The sequence below is a fragment of the Amphiura filiformis genome, chromosome 2 (assembly GCF_039555335.1).
Source record: "Amphiura filiformis chromosome 2, Afil_fr2py, whole genome shotgun sequence".
Classification (NCBI taxonomy): domain Eukaryota; kingdom Metazoa; phylum Echinodermata; class Ophiuroidea; order Amphilepidida; family Amphiuridae; genus Amphiura; species Amphiura filiformis.
Window position 1 is genome coordinate 60,119,022 of NC_092629.1, and position 18,905 is coordinate 60,137,926.

General features: G+C 37.4%; 1 protein-coding gene across 1 annotated transcript in view; it reads right to left on the bottom strand.

The window, feature by feature from the left end:
* The window catches only part of LOC140146481 (uncharacterized), a 71,863-nt gene extending 53,634 nt beyond the window's left edge, over positions 1-18,229 (bottom strand). The window contains 2 exon segments of the mRNA XM_072168345.1: positions 16,154-16,522; positions 18,099-18,229. Coding sequence (XP_072024446.1) covers positions 16,154-16,238 — 85 coding nt within the window. The 5' untranslated portion in view covers positions 16,239-16,522; positions 18,099-18,229.
* Between the last annotated feature and the right edge of the window lie 676 nt (positions 18,230-18,905).

Genomic DNA, 18,905 nt, shown 5'->3' on the forward strand with positions numbered 1-18,905 from the left:
GAGTGATGTCTTGTTGGCAACATGCTGAAGACTCTCAGCCAAGCCAAATGTATGCAATAAAGATGCCATCATGATGCCCAATGTTGCTGTCATCTTGGATGTGATTAAATTTGAGCCAGGTTTTGACGACTTCCGCAAGGGAAAAATCGAATGCATCATCAAAATTAATGTTTTTATGGTCATCACATAATATAAGCATAATTGAATTTGTTTTACTTGGCCGAAATATATCCCAGGTCTGTGTCAAAGTCAGGTAATCAAATATGAATAATGCAATATTATGCAACAATTAGCAAATTAATTGATAAACATATTTCATCATGCTAGGTGCTGCAGAAGAAAATGCTCATTCAGTACATGTATGTACATGCTAAAAATACTGCATGAAAAAAACAAAAACAAAACTACACATTGCACATTTATGTGAATTCCTCCTTACACTGTTTGAGCCCAAGATCACCTGATATGTTATATATATCCAAATTTATGTTAAAAAAGCATGTGCATTGTATGTAATGGGTTGGCATTTTTTTTTTTTGGGGGGCAAAATCACGACAACTTTGCAAATCTGCAATATTTGCGGTGTTGGAAATAAGCTGCACTGTTCAAGGCCAGGGCCATTTGGGCCTGTAGATCTCAAATTCTACAGGCCTTTATGCCCATCAATTTATACAGGCACAAGTTTAGAATTTTACACACATGTATACATGTTTTTAAAACAGTGCACTTTTTAAGATGTCAGACTCGGAGATCAATAAATAGTAATCAGTAATGGATGAAGTGGTAAACAAGTTTGTTGTCTTGAGGACATTGACAAAATTTATCAGTAGGCCCACAGTAATTTTCACAGCCATTAGCCCAAGGGCCTTCCTTATTTCCAGCACTGCATAATAATACATCTCAGTATCCTCACAGATCTTTATGTGCTGGATATTAGTACTATTGGGAAAATATTTACAACTCAAAAGTTCGATGAAGCCCTGTAACGAAAGTCCTTTAGGAAGGGAGGGGGGTCAAAAAGTCCGATTACGTTTGTAAAGAAGTAGTTAAAACATCGGTCAAAGATGATCTTTTTTTATGGATTTAATATATAATTCTAAAATTTTAGTATTTTCTGAAGTACGATATGACATTTTACAGTGGTTGCTTCAAAATGATTTCAAATAAATATAGAGTGCAGTACTCTCAAACTGCAACTTGTAAGTTCATTTTTTAAAGCAGCTGTACCGCACTTTTATTATTTTTTTATTTGAAAATCCAGCAAGTCCTCTAATTTTTTATAAAAAAAAATATTTCAAAATAAAATAGAATTATTGTTTCTTAAACGTGATCAATATCCTAGCAATGTCGCACCCCTCCACAACCCCAACGGCCATAGCGACGGCACTGTGCCCAATGAATACCGGTTGGAATTTTCGATATTTGACACTTACGTTAGAGGGGAGGGGGGAGGGGGTTAGCCTTCTAATGAAAGGACTTTCATTTATAGGGCTTCATCTAACTTTTGGGCTGTTCCCTTACTGAGCAAGCACATCTTTTGAGAATCGCGGTCTTAGGTCGCGTGATCATGTTGTTCCACGAAAAGTATGCTGACGTAACAGTAGGCAAAAGGTACGTCCTCTCATGATCAAGATAGGAAACATATAATGTCCTAACCAATTAGTCAATTTTTTCAGAGAAATCTCTGCATTCCCCAGACAATGACAAGACTGTGATGAAAAGCTAGTTGGCAACTAGTCACACTCAAAGGACATGGGATCATCCAGACACATAGCTGGGGAAGAACAGCTGCTTGTCAGTCTTGGTTCCCTGAATAAGCTGTCAAATGTTCTGTAGTCATGATAGTGTCAGTGTGTAAGGTGTTAGCCAGCGACCTAAACCCGGGGGGGGGGGGGGTTCTTCGGAAAAAAAATTACGGGGGGGGGCCACGCAGACTTTCGGATGCTGACTTTCTCTATACCTACTTTTTGCTGATTTTGCCACCCATCACTGCATCAGTATACCAATTTCCCACAACAAACACCCAAAAAGCACCCAAATTTGCCCTAATTAGGCGCTTTTAGGGGTATTTTTGCCAAAATGTGCCCAATTGGGCGCATTGGTCTCCACTGAAAACCCACCCATTGATATACCAAAATTGCTGAAAAGGTACCCCAAAACCGTGGCACATCCCCGTATACCTTCAACCAGGGAGAACCCCCTCCGGGACCTAAACAAAGTAGACCGGTGGAAAAATCCTCAACCCATCTTATGGACGGGCAGTAAAATTGAGAGAAATGTATGGGCTGGGTCAATGCAACAAAATATCAATAGGTTCACAATAAGTAAAAGAAAGGCAGGCTGCAAAATCCAGCTGAAAAACTCTGCAGTGTGGAGACTTATGATTACAACATGAGTGATGTCTTACACAATTTATTATTCTTCCCTGGATTAATTGAGGAAGGGTATATTATTTCCCAGAACACAATGAACGAGATGACAAAATGCATGACAAAAATAAAATCTGTACCGGTACACAAAAAGAACAAAATGTTTATTTTTTTCAGTACGTTTTTTTTTGTATGATGCTATCAGCCACATCTGTCTCCTATCCCCCATTTTATTTTTAAATACAACCATGGCTTCAAAAGTTGACCTCATATATTTAGAGTACAAGGTAAATGACTTTATATGTATCCAACAGTATACCGTAGCATACAATGTATCAGAGGCTCCGGAGTGGAAGCTTTTGAAATGCATACATTTTTACATAAATTCTACTTAAGATTTTGAATTATACCTAAAATTATGAATATTACCTTAAAATTATGAATTTTATCCTAAATTTTTGAATTTTACCCTAAAGTTATGAATTTTACCTCAGATTATTGGGGCCCTAGGGTACTTGGGGCCCCCTCACCAATATTATTGAAGGGGCCATGCCCCCAGGCCCCCCCCCTGGTTCCGGAGCCACTGCATATTGGGGTTAAAAGAACCATGTCCTAAAAGATAAGCCTGTTTGCTCTCCAACTCCAGCCTAAACCAGCAGTGGCGTAGCTAGGAGTTGTGGCTCCCAGGGCTAAGGATACATAATGGCGCGTTGTCGCCCCCTCAATTCTTGAAACAAGTAGCATGCCAACATTTACACAAATAGGGCCTATGACCATGATGAGTCATCATGGTCATAGGCCCTATTTGTGCAAATGTTGGCATGCTACTTGTTTCAAGAAGTTAAATATCGGTCTTAAATTGATCTTTCAAAGGATTTTGTGCTGAATGCGCACGAAGCACACAAAAAATTGACCTTCATCCCTAGGAGGGGGTGCAGAATCGATCCTGACTTGGTCAATTCGGCACCGCCCCCCTAAGGGTGGTGCCCAGGACAAGTGCCCCTCTGCCCCCTCCCCACCGCTACGCCACTGTAAACCAGCAAAATCTGGTTTTCAGATCATTTACCCACAATCCAATTCCAAACCATTTTGTCTCCAAGTGACACCAGAATTTGTCCCCAAAATGCTTCCCCTCCTCCATCAAACAAAGACAAACAAAGTCTAGTAAATGGGACAACACACAAATGTAGGAACATTGCTGAAGGAAAGATAGTCAAGATGCGTCATATTTGAAGGGAAATTCTAAATGTCGGACTTTACAACATGACAGTCATGCCAATTGAATGTGCTGGCTGAAAGTTCATGAACTTAATGTTGTATTGATGTACAGTAATGTATGTGCAATGTTCAACACTTTCCTGCATAGCCCTCCAACTACAAGTAATCACATTTTGAGAAATAAGGCTTGGTGCACTTTTGAAATCCCTTGGTTTCCTGCCATTATGGGAGAATTGAAAAAAGCCATATTATAACATTTGTTGAGGAGGACGTCCTCAATATTTTTCAAAATTCTTTTTTTACACAATTATATTGTACTATATTTAACTAACATACCCTGGAAAAATCAAGACTCTAGGTGCTGTATTTTTGTCAAAATCCGAGATCCCCCATCACACATTAACATTGATAAGAAATGCACAAATCAATTGCAGTCCCGGCCCCCAGCAATAGCGGGGTCCGAGCGGGGACTTCGCCGGGGATGTAAGCTAACAGCTCAATGTGTCCCGCAGTGCGGGATGTAGTGGGGGCATATACGGGGATGTAATGCCTCTGATATAGGCCGGGATCTACCCCGGGAGTGTACCTGGGATGTAATTGAAGAGTACTAACTGTGCCGGGTCGTATGCGCCATGCGGGGGAAACACTCGTCTGTTCTAGCAATTTACCCGGGGAATACACATTCTCGATACTTTGTTTTGAGCTCATGAAATACAGGCAATCACCATGTGGTTCATTTTCTATCAAAATAAGAGCCAGGGATGCAAATTGTGCGGGAGCGGGGAGCACCGCTCCTAGGAAATGAGAGTCAAATTTGAGGAAATAATGCCATGGGAAGAAAAAAGAAATAAGAGGAAATAAAAATTCCTTTAAAAAAGGAATGTGGCGCCCAAGAAAAAAGAAATAAGAGGAAAAAAGAGGGAGAGAGAAGAAAAGAAAAGAGAAGAAGAAGAGGGAAAAGAGGAAAGAAAATAAAGAAGAGTGAGGTACCAGATAAAAGGGGAGGGCTGTGAGAAAGTGAAACTACTGAATGGAAGAGAGGAAATCTTGTTGTTCCAAGAAAAAGGAGCAAAAAAGAGGAAGGTGTTGGTGTTAGAATATGGAAATGGGATAATATGAGGAAATTTACAATTCATCACCATAGTAGGTAGGCCCTATTCAATGTAATTTAACAGGAAAAAAAAAAGTTGGATGAAGACAGGTGGAAACAGAGCTCATATCTGAGGAAATTTAGAGAGGCAGCAATCATATCTGAGGAAATTTATAGAGAGGCAGCAATGAGGATTTTATGGGAACAAAAGTCATGAAGGAATTCAGTGTATCAATACTAATCTTGAGCCTAAAAACTTTGCTCCTGAGGAAGAAATCACAATTTGCACCCCTGAATTAAGAGCACACGGAAATAGTACCCTGCCCTGCGGGGACTTAGCTGGGACTGTAACATGTTTGTAACAGTTTCCAAAATTACATCCTCGGTAGGTCCCCGCTATCCCCGGTCCTGGGGGCAGGGACTGCAATTGATTTGTGCATTACTTCAAGGCTTAATTCAAATATGTAAAATAAGAAACTCTGCTGTAGGGGCTCAAGTTTAACTTCATTATTGTTATATACCCAATGACCAACAACATTTTATACTGATAGGCCCCTACTTCCCGATGACCGGGATGTACAGTACATACGGTACATACCCATATCACTCTAAAGTTGAGTTCCCCTTCTTCACAATCCACATCAAAATTTGGTCATGTTTATTTCCAATTTAGGGCGCACCATTAGATTTCCAGGGGAGGGGCATGGGAGATTTCTGAAAAAAAAAAACTTTGCCAACTAGTGAGAAAAAAAAAAAAAAATTTGCCTCACTGATGAGTAAAAAAAAAAAATTCCCCCCTGCAACTTTGTATATACAGTAAAATTGAAAATAAATATTTTGCCGCCGAAGGCGGTGAAAAAAAAAATTTCTGCCTTCGGAAGCGAAAAAAAAAATTCTGCCTGACCCAAACTCCCATGGCCCCCCCCCCCTGAGAATCTAATGGTGCATCCCTTATTAATACTAGTATTTCATGATTTAGCAACCAGTTCTACCAGTTGAAGTCCAGACAACCTTGCCATACAGGGATTACAGGGGCTGTTCACCTTTAAGGTCAAAAGGTCATCCATGTGGGTGTCAAGAATACTATTATATTGCTGCATAACTTGCAATTTTTCACCAGATTAATTTTTCACACTTCGCTGATTATGAACTATGCTTCAATACATGTATACATAGTTTCAATACCACTTTACACGTTTATTTGTTTTGCTACATGAATCCATGGCATTTCTAGTTTCATATTCAGAGCATATTTTATTTGAAAGAATTTGCCATGAACTTTGATAGTATGGGACTGAGAAAATATGAGGTTATCAGTAAGATGTAAAACCATAGACAGCTCTCTACTGTCTATGGTAAAACAGGGGGACACTCAACTTTAGAAGTATGTGGAACTGTCAATATATACAAGGGAAGGTAACAATACTGGATTTGCACCCCCAGGACTAAACCAAATCAACTTTATAGACAGTGTCATCCTTTCGCCATCTTGTGGGTACAAATGATCTGCTTGTTCATGCGTCGGATACTTGCCATGCAGCTGTTGTTATCACGCATCAACACGGTGACTTTGCTGTTCACGTATGGAGATCGAACGACCATCGCAGCTTGTACCCACAAGATGGCGGCATATGACGTCACACTGATTACTTCTATTAGGTTCCTTTAAAGATGGTCCCAAAACGATGTTCCTAAAGTTAAAACATGGCCCTAATTGCATAGGGGTCAATCAAAGGTCAACACAGGAGTCTCAAATTTCAAACTTGCTCAAATTGTATTAAAACCCATACCAAAGTATTCCTCTCATCACTAGGAGTCAGAAAAAGTATAGTTTGACCTATCTGCATACAATTCTTACCGCTTTTGCTTACAATTTATAGCTCAATACTTTTTCTGAATCCTTGAGATGATTGAAATACTTTTGGGAGTTGAGAGGAAGCAATTTTTGGCAAACCATTTCTAAAATTAATCCTCCTTTTCATTGCACAGCCCTCAGGCCTGTAGTCCAATTGGGGGTGCAGGGGTCCCAATGCACCACATCATAAAGCTTCACTTTTCTGAAAGCATTTCCATGAACATTTTACCACTGCACAAAATATCAAGGCTTTATAAAAAGGTGTCAAATTGGGTGGTGTGAATAAAATAGTTTGAACCTGGTGAAAGTGCATCCAATGAATGGTGAGAAAGTTGGCCAGGATTGGATTTGGCAGTTTTGTCACATAGCTTAAATTTTAAAATTACTTTTAATACAAGAAATACAAAAGTTGAGGTCAAAAATGTAGGTGAAGAAACTGAGCCCTATCCAAGGTAATAGGAGTACCTGATACAATTGAAGTCTCCAAATACTGGCTTAAAAGGGCTCTGAACATAGACCCTAGAAGAGAGAGTTTGCAAAAAATATCAAATTAGGAGCCTGTCTTGATTATTATGTACCCAAATAAGGGGGTTGTAATTAAAAAAAATTGGTACTACATGTATTAACACCAACAACTCACAATAAGGGACCACCAAATCAACCAAGTTACATTGTAGTGCCCCCCTCGATTCTGTGCCCCTCTGTGAAAGTCAACATTTTCTTGCACCCAGCACTTCACACACACTTCAAAATAAAAAGTCATTGATAGTATCAAATCTCATATCCCTGATCAAACTAAATGCTAGTCCGTTGACCGAAATTCAACTTGAAATAACCAACAACGCCTACACCTCTATAGGAATGACACTGACAGACACCGACTGTGAAGGAGGCTACATCAACATAACATAGCGATACTGTACTCAGTGAAAATTTAATTCCAGAAAAACAACTCGGCCATGGAATTAAATTTTTGTTTGGTTTCACTGACTAAAACTGCAATCCAAACATATACAACACCTATGACAGCAACCTTCAACAACATTTGAACAAGCTGCAAAATGGTACAAATATCTGCAAATTTACTTCTTTTCATCTCAATTGTTGTACGATACTGTACCAGGATATAGCTGCACATATTACAAATCTACTAACACTGTGTGAAAGATCTATTTATAATATAGGAAACATGTACTTGAATTAAAATCTAAACAGGGAAGCAGTCTATATGCATGGTCTTGTGGTACATATAACCTGTAAAAATGAAAATTTTCATGGTACATTAATTTTCGCACTTTTCACCCTTAATGCAGGCTACTAACGGGTGTAACTCTAAAATAAAAACGGCCAAACATGTTCTTCTTGTGTCGCAAATTTAAAAACAATTAATTAATAATGGAGTATTTTCTGATCCTAGCATCCTCTTTTTATGACATTTTCAGTACATGTATCCACGAAAAAGCTTAATTTCCAAAATTTCCGTTGATTTTGTGAGTTGTGCATACACTGCTCCATAGGCTACTACTGTGTGTAATTTCGTTCTGGTACGCAATTTTACGATATATTTGCTACACAAAAATAAATATTATTTATGTAGCCAGAGCTTTCCTGCATGGTCTTTATTGAGAAAAATGGGGGATGTGGCTGTGGATCACGCAGTGCCCCTTTAAATAATAAAAAAAATATTAGCGCAAAAATAACCACTTTTACATTTAAACCGTACTTCCAGAATGACTGAGAAAACATTTAGCATCAGGTTTCTGATGACAGCGGAACTGGAAGTTCATTTAAAAGTGATATCAAATGGCTTGGGCTGGATTATTATAGAGTCTGTCCCAAACAACACTACTCCCCAGTCCCCACACATACCATAGGATATTTACTACTATGGCAAAATATCTAATTCTCGATCATGAGAGGTCCGAGGTCTTACCTAAAGCCAAGAATTTTCTGCTTTACAAATGGGCTATTTCATTATAAATGACAACATTGAGTCCCAAAAGGGGTCAAAATTCAAACTCATTTATTTCATGCAAATTCATTATCATTTCAAAGTTCAGATGGTGTGTCAATAATTCTCAAAATATTAGAGCGTCAAACCCTCAGGAACCATTAAAAAATTAAATTGAATTTTTGCTGTGTAAAACATAGCTGCCGCCTGAGAGGGACATTTTTTAAACAATTTAATACACAACTTTGAAAGAGTATATGTAACCAACATTGGGTTCATACTTATTCATATTTAGTCTGTAATAATTGTTGTATGTTCCTTTACACTTCAGTGTCTTAAATATGCCAGTTTCAATATAAAACAATTAGTAAATTGATACTAATCCAGATAAATGGTGCAAAATTACTACATATTTTAAGGATAAACTTTATCTTCACATGAAAAATTCATGAAATAGTCATTTTGTCCTGCCCAATAGCTACACTGATGCATAAGTGAGTATTCTGCGTCAATCTGTTGTACTAGTCATGGAAAACCTAAAATAAAAGACCCTCCTGTGTCATTTGTTCTGGATAGGACACATTTTTAACACATAATAAAGCATACTTTAACTTTAGAAATAGCTGCATCAATATTATTGCATCAATATTATTGCATAAAAGATCCCCAGCATTTAAAATCCACTACAAACAGGGTTAATATTCTGGTTAAATTAGGAATATTGCAATTTTTTTCTTTTCTTAGTTCAATGCAGAATAATATCATATGTGTTCTCAACAACTGGACAATAATTTGAACACTAAAGTGGTTTGTAAGCATAATTTGCAATAAAATGCAAAAATTTCTTGTGGGTTTGGCTCTTTGAAATTTTTATTTTTAGTTTGTTTACCAATTCATGGAAATGACATAATTGTGCTGAGAGGACATTTGTTAAATTGCAAACAGAATCGTGGATACAGGCTTGCAAAATGCAACAAATACCAAATCATGTGCCACCTTGGTAGAAGGAAGACCACTCTTCCTCTACAAATTTCACATTCTATGATATAATCCTTCTTATTTCAACAATTAGTAATTAACTTCAGTTCTGGAGAGGACAAATTTTTAACGCTGAACTGTGGTATCAAGAACAAGTGGTCTACTGTATGTAAAATAAATGAATTCCTCAATCAGTGCCCTGTCCCATCAATTGGTAATATAACACAGATTATACAGGTAGGGTAAGGGTTTATATTTCCTCTTTAATGTTAACAAAAATGGAGGCATGAATTGGAGAGGACACTCATTTTTTTTATTTAACGCAAAATGCCAATTTTGCAAGAATCTACGGAATTTTAACATTTTTGCACCAATTTTCACCATTCAACTTGCATGATGTTCCACACATATCATATTTTCATTGCAACAAGCACATTGCCATAGAATGTACCTAATTTTTCAAAGAATTTATTCAGAATACATGGGCAAAATGAAATGGGACTCCAAAATTGGGTTAAAATGTACCTTTTGGCAATTTTTTATACAAAAATAGACAGAATTCTGTAAAAATGCTCATGTAGCTTGTAGTTTGTGGCATACTTAGAATTAAGTTAATAACACTGCATTATCACCCTAATTATATCAACCAGATATGATAAAAGCCATTTTTGTGAACGTGTCATTTATAATGAAATAGCCCAAATGTTAAATTCCCCTTTTCTCCGCTTTGTAATTTTAGCACATTTCTGACATAATAATATTTTAAATTGTTTGCAAACAATCCAAGAATAAACTGATTAAAAAGCCTGGCCAATGTGACGATCATTGCGATGTTGCAAAGTTGGGATGGGTGATTGGGTATCATGGCTACAATGGGAGGTAGGACAGGCATTGTACGGTAAATTTATGATGGATTTTACTTTATTTTGATGAATTTTGAAGACCCATTTCATTTAGTAGTTTATTTATTTCTTTTCAATTGTATTTTTTTTTTTCTTTTTCTAGGTAATTTTTGCTTATTTTTTAATATTTTTTTCTCAGAAATGCGTTTTCCGCTTTACCTCCGAATTCCGTGATTTTCGCGGAATTTCCGCAATTCTTGGCTTTAGTCTTACCTTCTGCATCAGCTGACTTTTCATGGAAGAGGGAACAACACAACACAATCGCACAACCTAAGACCATGATTGGGCAATTCTCAAAAGATGTGCTTGCTCCGTAAGCGTGTGGCCTTTGCGTAGTCCTGGTAGTATGTGTGACGCAAATATCTGTGCATATCCAAGTTGGCTCTTGAGATTTAGGATTGAGAATTAGATATTTTGCCTTATATGATATATCTATGTGAAGTGAAAGACCCTAAAATGAGTCAGCTGGACACAGTGTTTTTCATGTCAAGAGAAACAGTGGGTCATATTGGGGGGCACCACCATGATTGGGGCAACTGGTCTGATTGGGGGAGGCACAAGCCATTTTTCGACCATTTTCCTATGGGATTTTTTCAAATTTCAGATCGATTGGGGCCAGTGTGTTGCGTCCTTGGGTAAGATAGCTTAATTTCCAATTGCTTCACTCCACCCAGGTGTAAAATGGGGAGCTGCTGGGGGTAATCACAATCTAAGTCGCTGAGAGTACCTGCACATCAGTTGCGGCTTTGGTGAAGCAGAAATGATTCTGATATATATCCTAATGGCAGCAGAATAATATTGTTGAAGTGTGCTGATAACTAGGTCATACTTAGATGATCCATTTTGTGATTTCATGAACAAGTACAGCATTGCTTGGTTCTCAACAGATCTATGAAAAGTCCTTAATGTATATCTGTACAGGCATGAGAATGGCTCTGATGCAGAAGACCTCGCACCAAGCTGCGATGACAACTTATTGGCCTTGTGAACATTGGCAACTAATTCTACCTATGGCAGTACTCTACATCCATTTAGACTTGGAACAATAACCATGACCCTGTGATTAGACTATGCCATAGTTGATTTTTGATAAATAAAAAATATGTTATTAATCATGATGAACGCATTCAGTTGAACTCGAAATTATATATATCTATGATATCAAAATACAAATGGTATGAAAACGTTTACTATAATTATATTAGTGACAGTAACAGTAAACGTTAAAACGTATGCTATATTATAAGGCCACATAAAAAATAAATTTGTTTCGCGTCCACCTGGTTTTGAAAAGTGCGGCAGGAGGGAGGTTTTTTTTTGGTTTTTTTCTCCCTTCAATTTGAACTATGTCTTTTTTTGGATGATAGCTGATTTGGGGCACCCCTCTCAATGATTACTAGCCCATGAAAAATAAATTGAGTACATCAATCATTTTAGTTAAAAAAAGGTAGATCAAACATTTTTTACACATTCCCATTGCACTGCATTGCACAGACTATAAAAAGCTATCTATCACTACACTACACACCCCTTTTAAAGGTTTTTTTAATGAACGAACTACGAACACATTTTATCGGTATACGGTACCACAAAATATTAATTCTGCAAATCATTGATACAACTAAATACATTTTAAATTCTCAGCCTGAAGCAGTCATCACTGAGTACTAAATGTTTCAATATCGTATATTTATATACATAAACGGGTCCCAAAAAATAGTTCCTAAAATCCCGCGATCCAGACCACAACACGCATTGATCTCTGCTGTATTATAGTGTTCTACTTAATAGCGTATAGGACATTTACGGATTTAGGCTAGTAAGAAAAAAGATCGTCTCCAAGCTTCTCCAAAGGTGGCTAGACATGATTTCTGTTTTTTTGGGGGTTTTTTTCAGCATTTTATCGTACTTTTGGAAAAAAAATAAAAATATAAATAAATCCATGCGTGGCCTAAAACCCAGGCGGGCGGTGGACGCGAAAACGAATAATTAATTTTATGTGGCCAAATGGCACTTCAATACTGAACAATTCTGATTTTAGAATCTACCAGTTTATTTCTCGCGAAAGCCTGAGTTAAAAATCGACTATGTACTTTGCCTTTTTAACAGGACTTTGGCCGGGGACTTAGTCCCTAACACACACTGTCAATCATACTTGTTTATCAATTCAATTTAATCGCAGGCACAAAGCCTAGACGTATAAGACGCGCTCATGCACCTAGTACACAAAGCGCCACATAGTTGTGTACGATGTAGATATCAATGGTAATGGCACATGCTCGGCAGATTTAAACCATAACGAGATCTGTGCGACCAATCACAAGCCAGATCCATTTAAAGATGCACTACATCATGGCCAATTTTAGTAGGCCAGAAATCCGACAAGCTCATCCATAGACAACCGACACCATGTTAAACATGTTAACCGCAATCCAAAGTAAGTTAGTCCACTTGGGAAGCCAACAAACAGAGGGAGTACGGTGAGTCGGTGACTAAAAAGATCAGTTGTGAAAATCTATCAATTGTGCACAAATTAATTAAATCAGAGTTTTAAGCTTTTAAAAATGCAATAGCCAGAGTTCATGTATGCACAATGGGCAAGCGGACTACGGAGAAGTCTATCCTGTGATAGAGATCTGACCTTCACAGAGGAATTTAAGCCATATGAGTGAATATTCTTAGTCATCCAGTAGTTTCAAACAGAGTTTTGGAATTAAATCTAATACTGGAACTTACTTTTTGCAACTATTGTGACATTGCGTCTTCAACCACCAGACTTCATCAGGCAACTGACCCGCTGGGCTGGTCATGTGATAGACAATGGCATAGGAGAGGCATAAAAGAAGCCATTTGGGAACGCATTGAGCAACCATCACTGAACAAGAAAGGGGGGCTCATCTCATGCATAGGTCCGGGCCATCGCCCATCGGGACGATACCTAGCCGTCTATCACGTGACCAGAGCAGCGGGTCAGTTGCCTGATAAGTCTGGTGGTTCCAGAAGCAACGTCGCAATAGTTGCAATTTAAAGTAAGTTCAGTATTAGATCCAAAACTCTGAATTTAAGCCATGTTTCATTGTCTCAATGCAATGACGTCGTAATGGACATTTCAGAGATTTTGCAGGATAAGCATTTTTGTATTTCGATTCATTTACTTAACATTTTAAATTTAATTACTAGTATGATTAAAATTTAATTGCAAGAAGTTTGTCTAGTGCTTAAAATGTGCGCATTATTTTCATAATCCATTAAAAACTCAATTTCAACAGACTATACAGACTATTCACCAACAGCTTAAGTCCCAGCATCATGTTAATGAGGGCCAATCACTAGGAGTGCGACGTACGAAACTACCAAACACATACCGCGTATAACGCAATACTCTATCGCCGCGAAGGCACACAACACTTGTGTGATTTATCATAGACACACATGATTGGCCCTAATGAATATGGTCATTTTCACGGTAAAGGGTGTAACTTTGGATTTTTAACATTTTGATCCGTAGTTTTCTAATAAAGCCACAGAATTCCATGATTTTTGGCCACATAAGTCATCTAGTTAGCAGCTACCTTGGGTAGCATAATCATCTTCGGGAGTTACTGCGCTCAGTTTTAGCAGGCTTAAATGTACCTAATATTGCCATTTTGAAAAACTGTAAAAAACAGTAACATTTTGTAAAACCCTGTGTTTTCTTCAGTTAGTTCATGGATAATTTTTCTTATCCTGAAAGTATGGTCATATGTTCAGTAAACACTGCCACATTAGATTTAATTGTGAACAGCCCTGTATTTTTGAGAACCGGACTTCGATATTTGTCGCTTCGAGGCTTCATTTTCCGTTAACAATTGTTAACAAACTTTGTGGGTATAGCTTTGGTTCATAATTCTTGGTTATTTCTTCACTTCTTCTTGATTCATAACAGTTGATATCTTAACTTGAAATGGGTAACAAAAATTAGTTGATTTGCAAGCTTTAAAAATTTTTATAAAATCTTGACTTCAAAGAGCCGATTTTCCGTTAACTTTTTTGAAGCCTCCGAAACAAACTGTTCAGCAAGCTTGGGCAAATATAAATAAAAGAGCTCATCCAATCTATTTATCAAAATGTAGCAAAGTAGATCCTCAAGTCACTTGTTTTAAATCATGGAGATATATATCACCGTTTGAAAATGGGACCCAATACAAACTTTCCGTTAACAATTGAAGCCTCCGAAACAAATGAAGCCTCCAAACAACAGTAAACTTAATTATCATCTATGCATATCTAAATTGGTATGTTCCATATTGATATCTGCATTGTAATTGTTGCATGATATGTGCAGAATGTCATAAAATTTAAAAAAAATTGATATTATGGTTAATGCTTGAAAAATATACTGATATCCAAGAAAGCCCGTTCGGAGGCTTCACATGCAAATAACACCATACTTAACAAATGGGTGAAAAAATTATCATGTTATAAATCTGCAATATCTGCCGATAGAATCATTGATTCAATACACACAAGAAAATAACAGCTTAGATGATCCCAACAGTGTTGTTTACAAAAAAACGACTTCTGCCATGTTTAACCATTGTAAACATGAAGCCTCGAAACAAAAAAAATGACTTGCTGTGATAATTTAATTTTTGTCACAACTGAAATTCAATACTTAGAAGCAAAGCATGAAAATTGGTAATTGTGATATTTTTTACCTATTTTTTCATGTCAACTTGTAGTAGTTAGCCAAATATTTTACTTTTATGATCACCTGTGTTGTTAACTGAAGCCTCCGAAACACAAATCGCTTGAATTGCCAATTCTAAAAAATAACTCCAATTTCTGTGAAACTTGGCTGGGAGGTTCCTTTCATCAAGTAGTATTTGTACATGAAGTTAGACATTTAAATTATTTTAGGAACCCAATTAAAACTTAAAAAATATGTTTAAGGTTGGGAAATTTCCATTGCAAATGACCCTTGATGTTAAAAATTTTCAAAATTGCAATTACAAACATAGCAAAACATGGTATAAAATTTAACTTATATCTGTTGACTTACTTTGGAATGGGATTTCACATGTATTCCAGCTTTCATGTCATAATTTTCTGAGCTTATGTAAAATACATTTTTCTTAGATTTTAACCAAAATGTTATGGAAATGTCAAATTTTTATCAGAAATCAAAAGGTTTAAGCCTTGAAACACTATTTTACTGGAATTTAAGTTGCTTCTATGCATGATTACAGTAAACAGAAACATATTTAAGTGGTTTGAAATTTTGACCCTAAAAATCAAAAGTTACACCCTTTACTGTGAAAATGACCATATGCAAGAATTCACAGCATACAAAGCACACAGAGGTAGCTCTTGGTGAATAGTCTGAAGTCTGTGTCAATTTCGCCGAAAAAAAAGTCATGTGATGTATCATGTTCTTGCTCTGAAGTGAAAAGACAATATGTCCTGTGTATTAGAGTCAAACATGAATTGATATCATACAATGTAGTTGACCGTCCCAATTTGCCCTGGTTGCAGATTTATATCATGAGGGATTCTCCTCGTATAGTGTCTCACACATTGTCTTCATGTCTCTGAAATTTGTATAAATTGGGCTACAACTATTCCAGTTGAAATACATACACCCTTATGAAAGGTGTGACCACACAGGGGGTATAGATTTCAAATGGAGTCACTCATTCAGGTAACCCTGTTTGAAATTCACATACACTCCTTGTGTGGAAAGAAGTCATGTCTTCTAAAGGGGTGTATGGATTTCAACTGGAATAGCCAACAAATCCTACATGCACTCACCTTGCAAAGACCCAACAGTAGTTGATGTGTAATAAATGATGCCTGGCTGTGTCTCACCAGTAGAGGGCAGTGTAGACTGGGCCATATTGACAGAGACAGTTGTGATCTACATGCTGATGACTCTGCAGATGATGCAGGTGCTGACAGCCTGCTCCTTGTGTTGGGATTATGGGTCTTGCTGATGTATTATTAGCCATTGAGAAGTTGGGACACAATTTTGCAAGTACCGGTATGCTTTTTACTGGTGATGGGATATCAGATGATTAGAGAAGACTGATGATGATCGGATGTGATTATTAGATGATCGATCTTCTGATCTTGTTTTGTTGATTTCTGACATATATACATGTATGACCATCACACTCGTATCTGAAAGAAAAGGTTCAAACAGAACACTAACTATGATCAGCACATACTTGGAAATGAAATTTGTAAATTTTATTGCATTTCAAATATAAAAATTAACACTGAATTTGTTCCATTAACCGCCCAGGGTGCTTAACAAAGTCATTTTGGGTGGGCGCTTATCAGGCCTTGAGTTTTTCATTTTTTGGGGCACCCATTTTCAAGGCCAATGGGCAAAGACAAAGAAGGGCGCCAAGACCAACAAGTGATGAAGAATGCCTTGAAGTTGACAAAGATCTGGAGGCACAAAGGCCAAAGCAGAAAAAGGGCAGCTCACACAGGCAATGGCTTTGGTGGCCTCCATGAAATTTGAGCCCTAGCCAGGGCTATTTCAATTTATGAAATAGTTGCCTCATTATGATGAGCTGGAAAAATGGGATGATAACATTGAATTTCAAGGGCCTTAGACTAGTTGTAAACTTCCATTGCTTTAAACATGGTGTGCAACTGTGCATGTCATGCTTCATTGTTGACAATAGCTTGGGACTCCAGCCTCAAATGCAAAAAGCTCCTTGAGCAAATGTTATGAATGTCACTGAGACTCTGTGTGAGTGTGTGACATCCAATGTCAGGGTAGCAATGATTATGTGTATCCCAGGGTGGAGACTGGTAAATTATAGGGGCCATTCCCGGCCAAAGATTTTTGGGCAGGCTGGGGGCAGTTCCAACACGGCGCACAGTTCATTCATAAATTTCCACTCGACAACAGCAGATCGCCTTCAGCAGCCAATCAGAGACAAGTGCGTCCAACGCAGTGCCAGTAAATATGTGATGTATGCTTAAAGAGGGGCATTTCGTGATCCACAGCCTCATCCCCCCACTTTTCTCAAAAAAAGTTGAGATTTTTATATCACTGAAAACCTCTGGCTACATAATGTTTATGTACAAAATATTTCTTGCAGATTAATTCGTTTTAGCAAAGATATCGTGAAATTTGAATTTCGTTCTGGTGCACCAGGACGAAATTACAACGTATTGTCTATATGGAGCAGTGTAATACACATAATCATGCATAACTCGCAAACGCAATATTATCGGAATCAACTGAAATTTTGGGAATATGCTTTTTTCGTGGATATGTACTGAAAAATGTCATAAAAAGAGGATGCTAGGATTACGAAATACTCCTTTAAAATACGCGCTCGTCAAAGGTTTACTGCAAACTATAAATTTATGTAGTACCAAACTGACTCTATCATCATCATGTTGATTTCCCGGGTTGATTTCCTCCATTCCACACTACAACTTTCCTTACACAAAAATACATTACACAATTCAAGGCCGGGCACCAAGGTCATTCGTGTGTATTACAGTACCTCTCTTGCATAATATAATCCATGATTCAGTCATGAGTGTGCAGTGATCAACATGCACGATCTACCAGTTCATTCACACACACACTCATGACTGTCATGTCAGACAGCTCAGGTAAAAATCAATTATGATAAAATAAATACCACATTCTCACGTCAACAAATCGTCAAAATTATTCACCAATAATTCAGATTACAACTACTATATTTTATCATCATCCCCTTACCACTCGGTTACAATGTCGATGCCATTTTCTGCTTAAAATCATCCATATTTGGGCGATAACATTACGGATTTGGTATGTTTGACATCAGTCGTCCGTCCGAGCTGTCTAGCCACCATTGACACTGCGACGACCGATCAGTGACCTCTAGAAAAGAGGCAATTGGAACAGCTCATTATTCAAAATAGGAAAAAATATCAATATTATAATCCACAAATTGAATTGTTTGGATATCGTAGGTTTGAAAAAACACCGGTGAACCATTTAGTCCCTCTATTATGTCAAAGAGTTGCTGAAGATAGTTTTGAATTTGAAACCATTTCAATAAATACAAAATTAAATTTAATGGAAGAAATTTTCCACCGGGTGTTCAACCTATCTTAAAATCGACGCATCTTTAAATATCAGCTGTATTCATAGCCTACTGAATGCGTGGTTACCTGCTTTTAGCAAATAGAGGAAATTTGAACTTTTCACGCCCAATTAGGCGACTTTTATCAAACTAAAAACAGATGGGGGGGTCAACCGTCAAATTATGACATACTGCAGTTACTGTCCGTTTTCCTATACACAATACACAGTGCTCTTTCCCATTGACGCGTGACCTTTACAAATAGCCCTACGTTAACAGTATGGGGATATGACTAGTTAACGTCGCTGTGTGAAAAATAACCGGCCAATATTAAAAGTACTCTTCTAAAATTCTAGACAATATAGTTTTGTAACATGTCCTAAATTTTAGCAAATTTAGATGTTTGGAAATACTCGTACTTTGGTGTTTTAGGAAGGATATGTAAACGACAGATAACA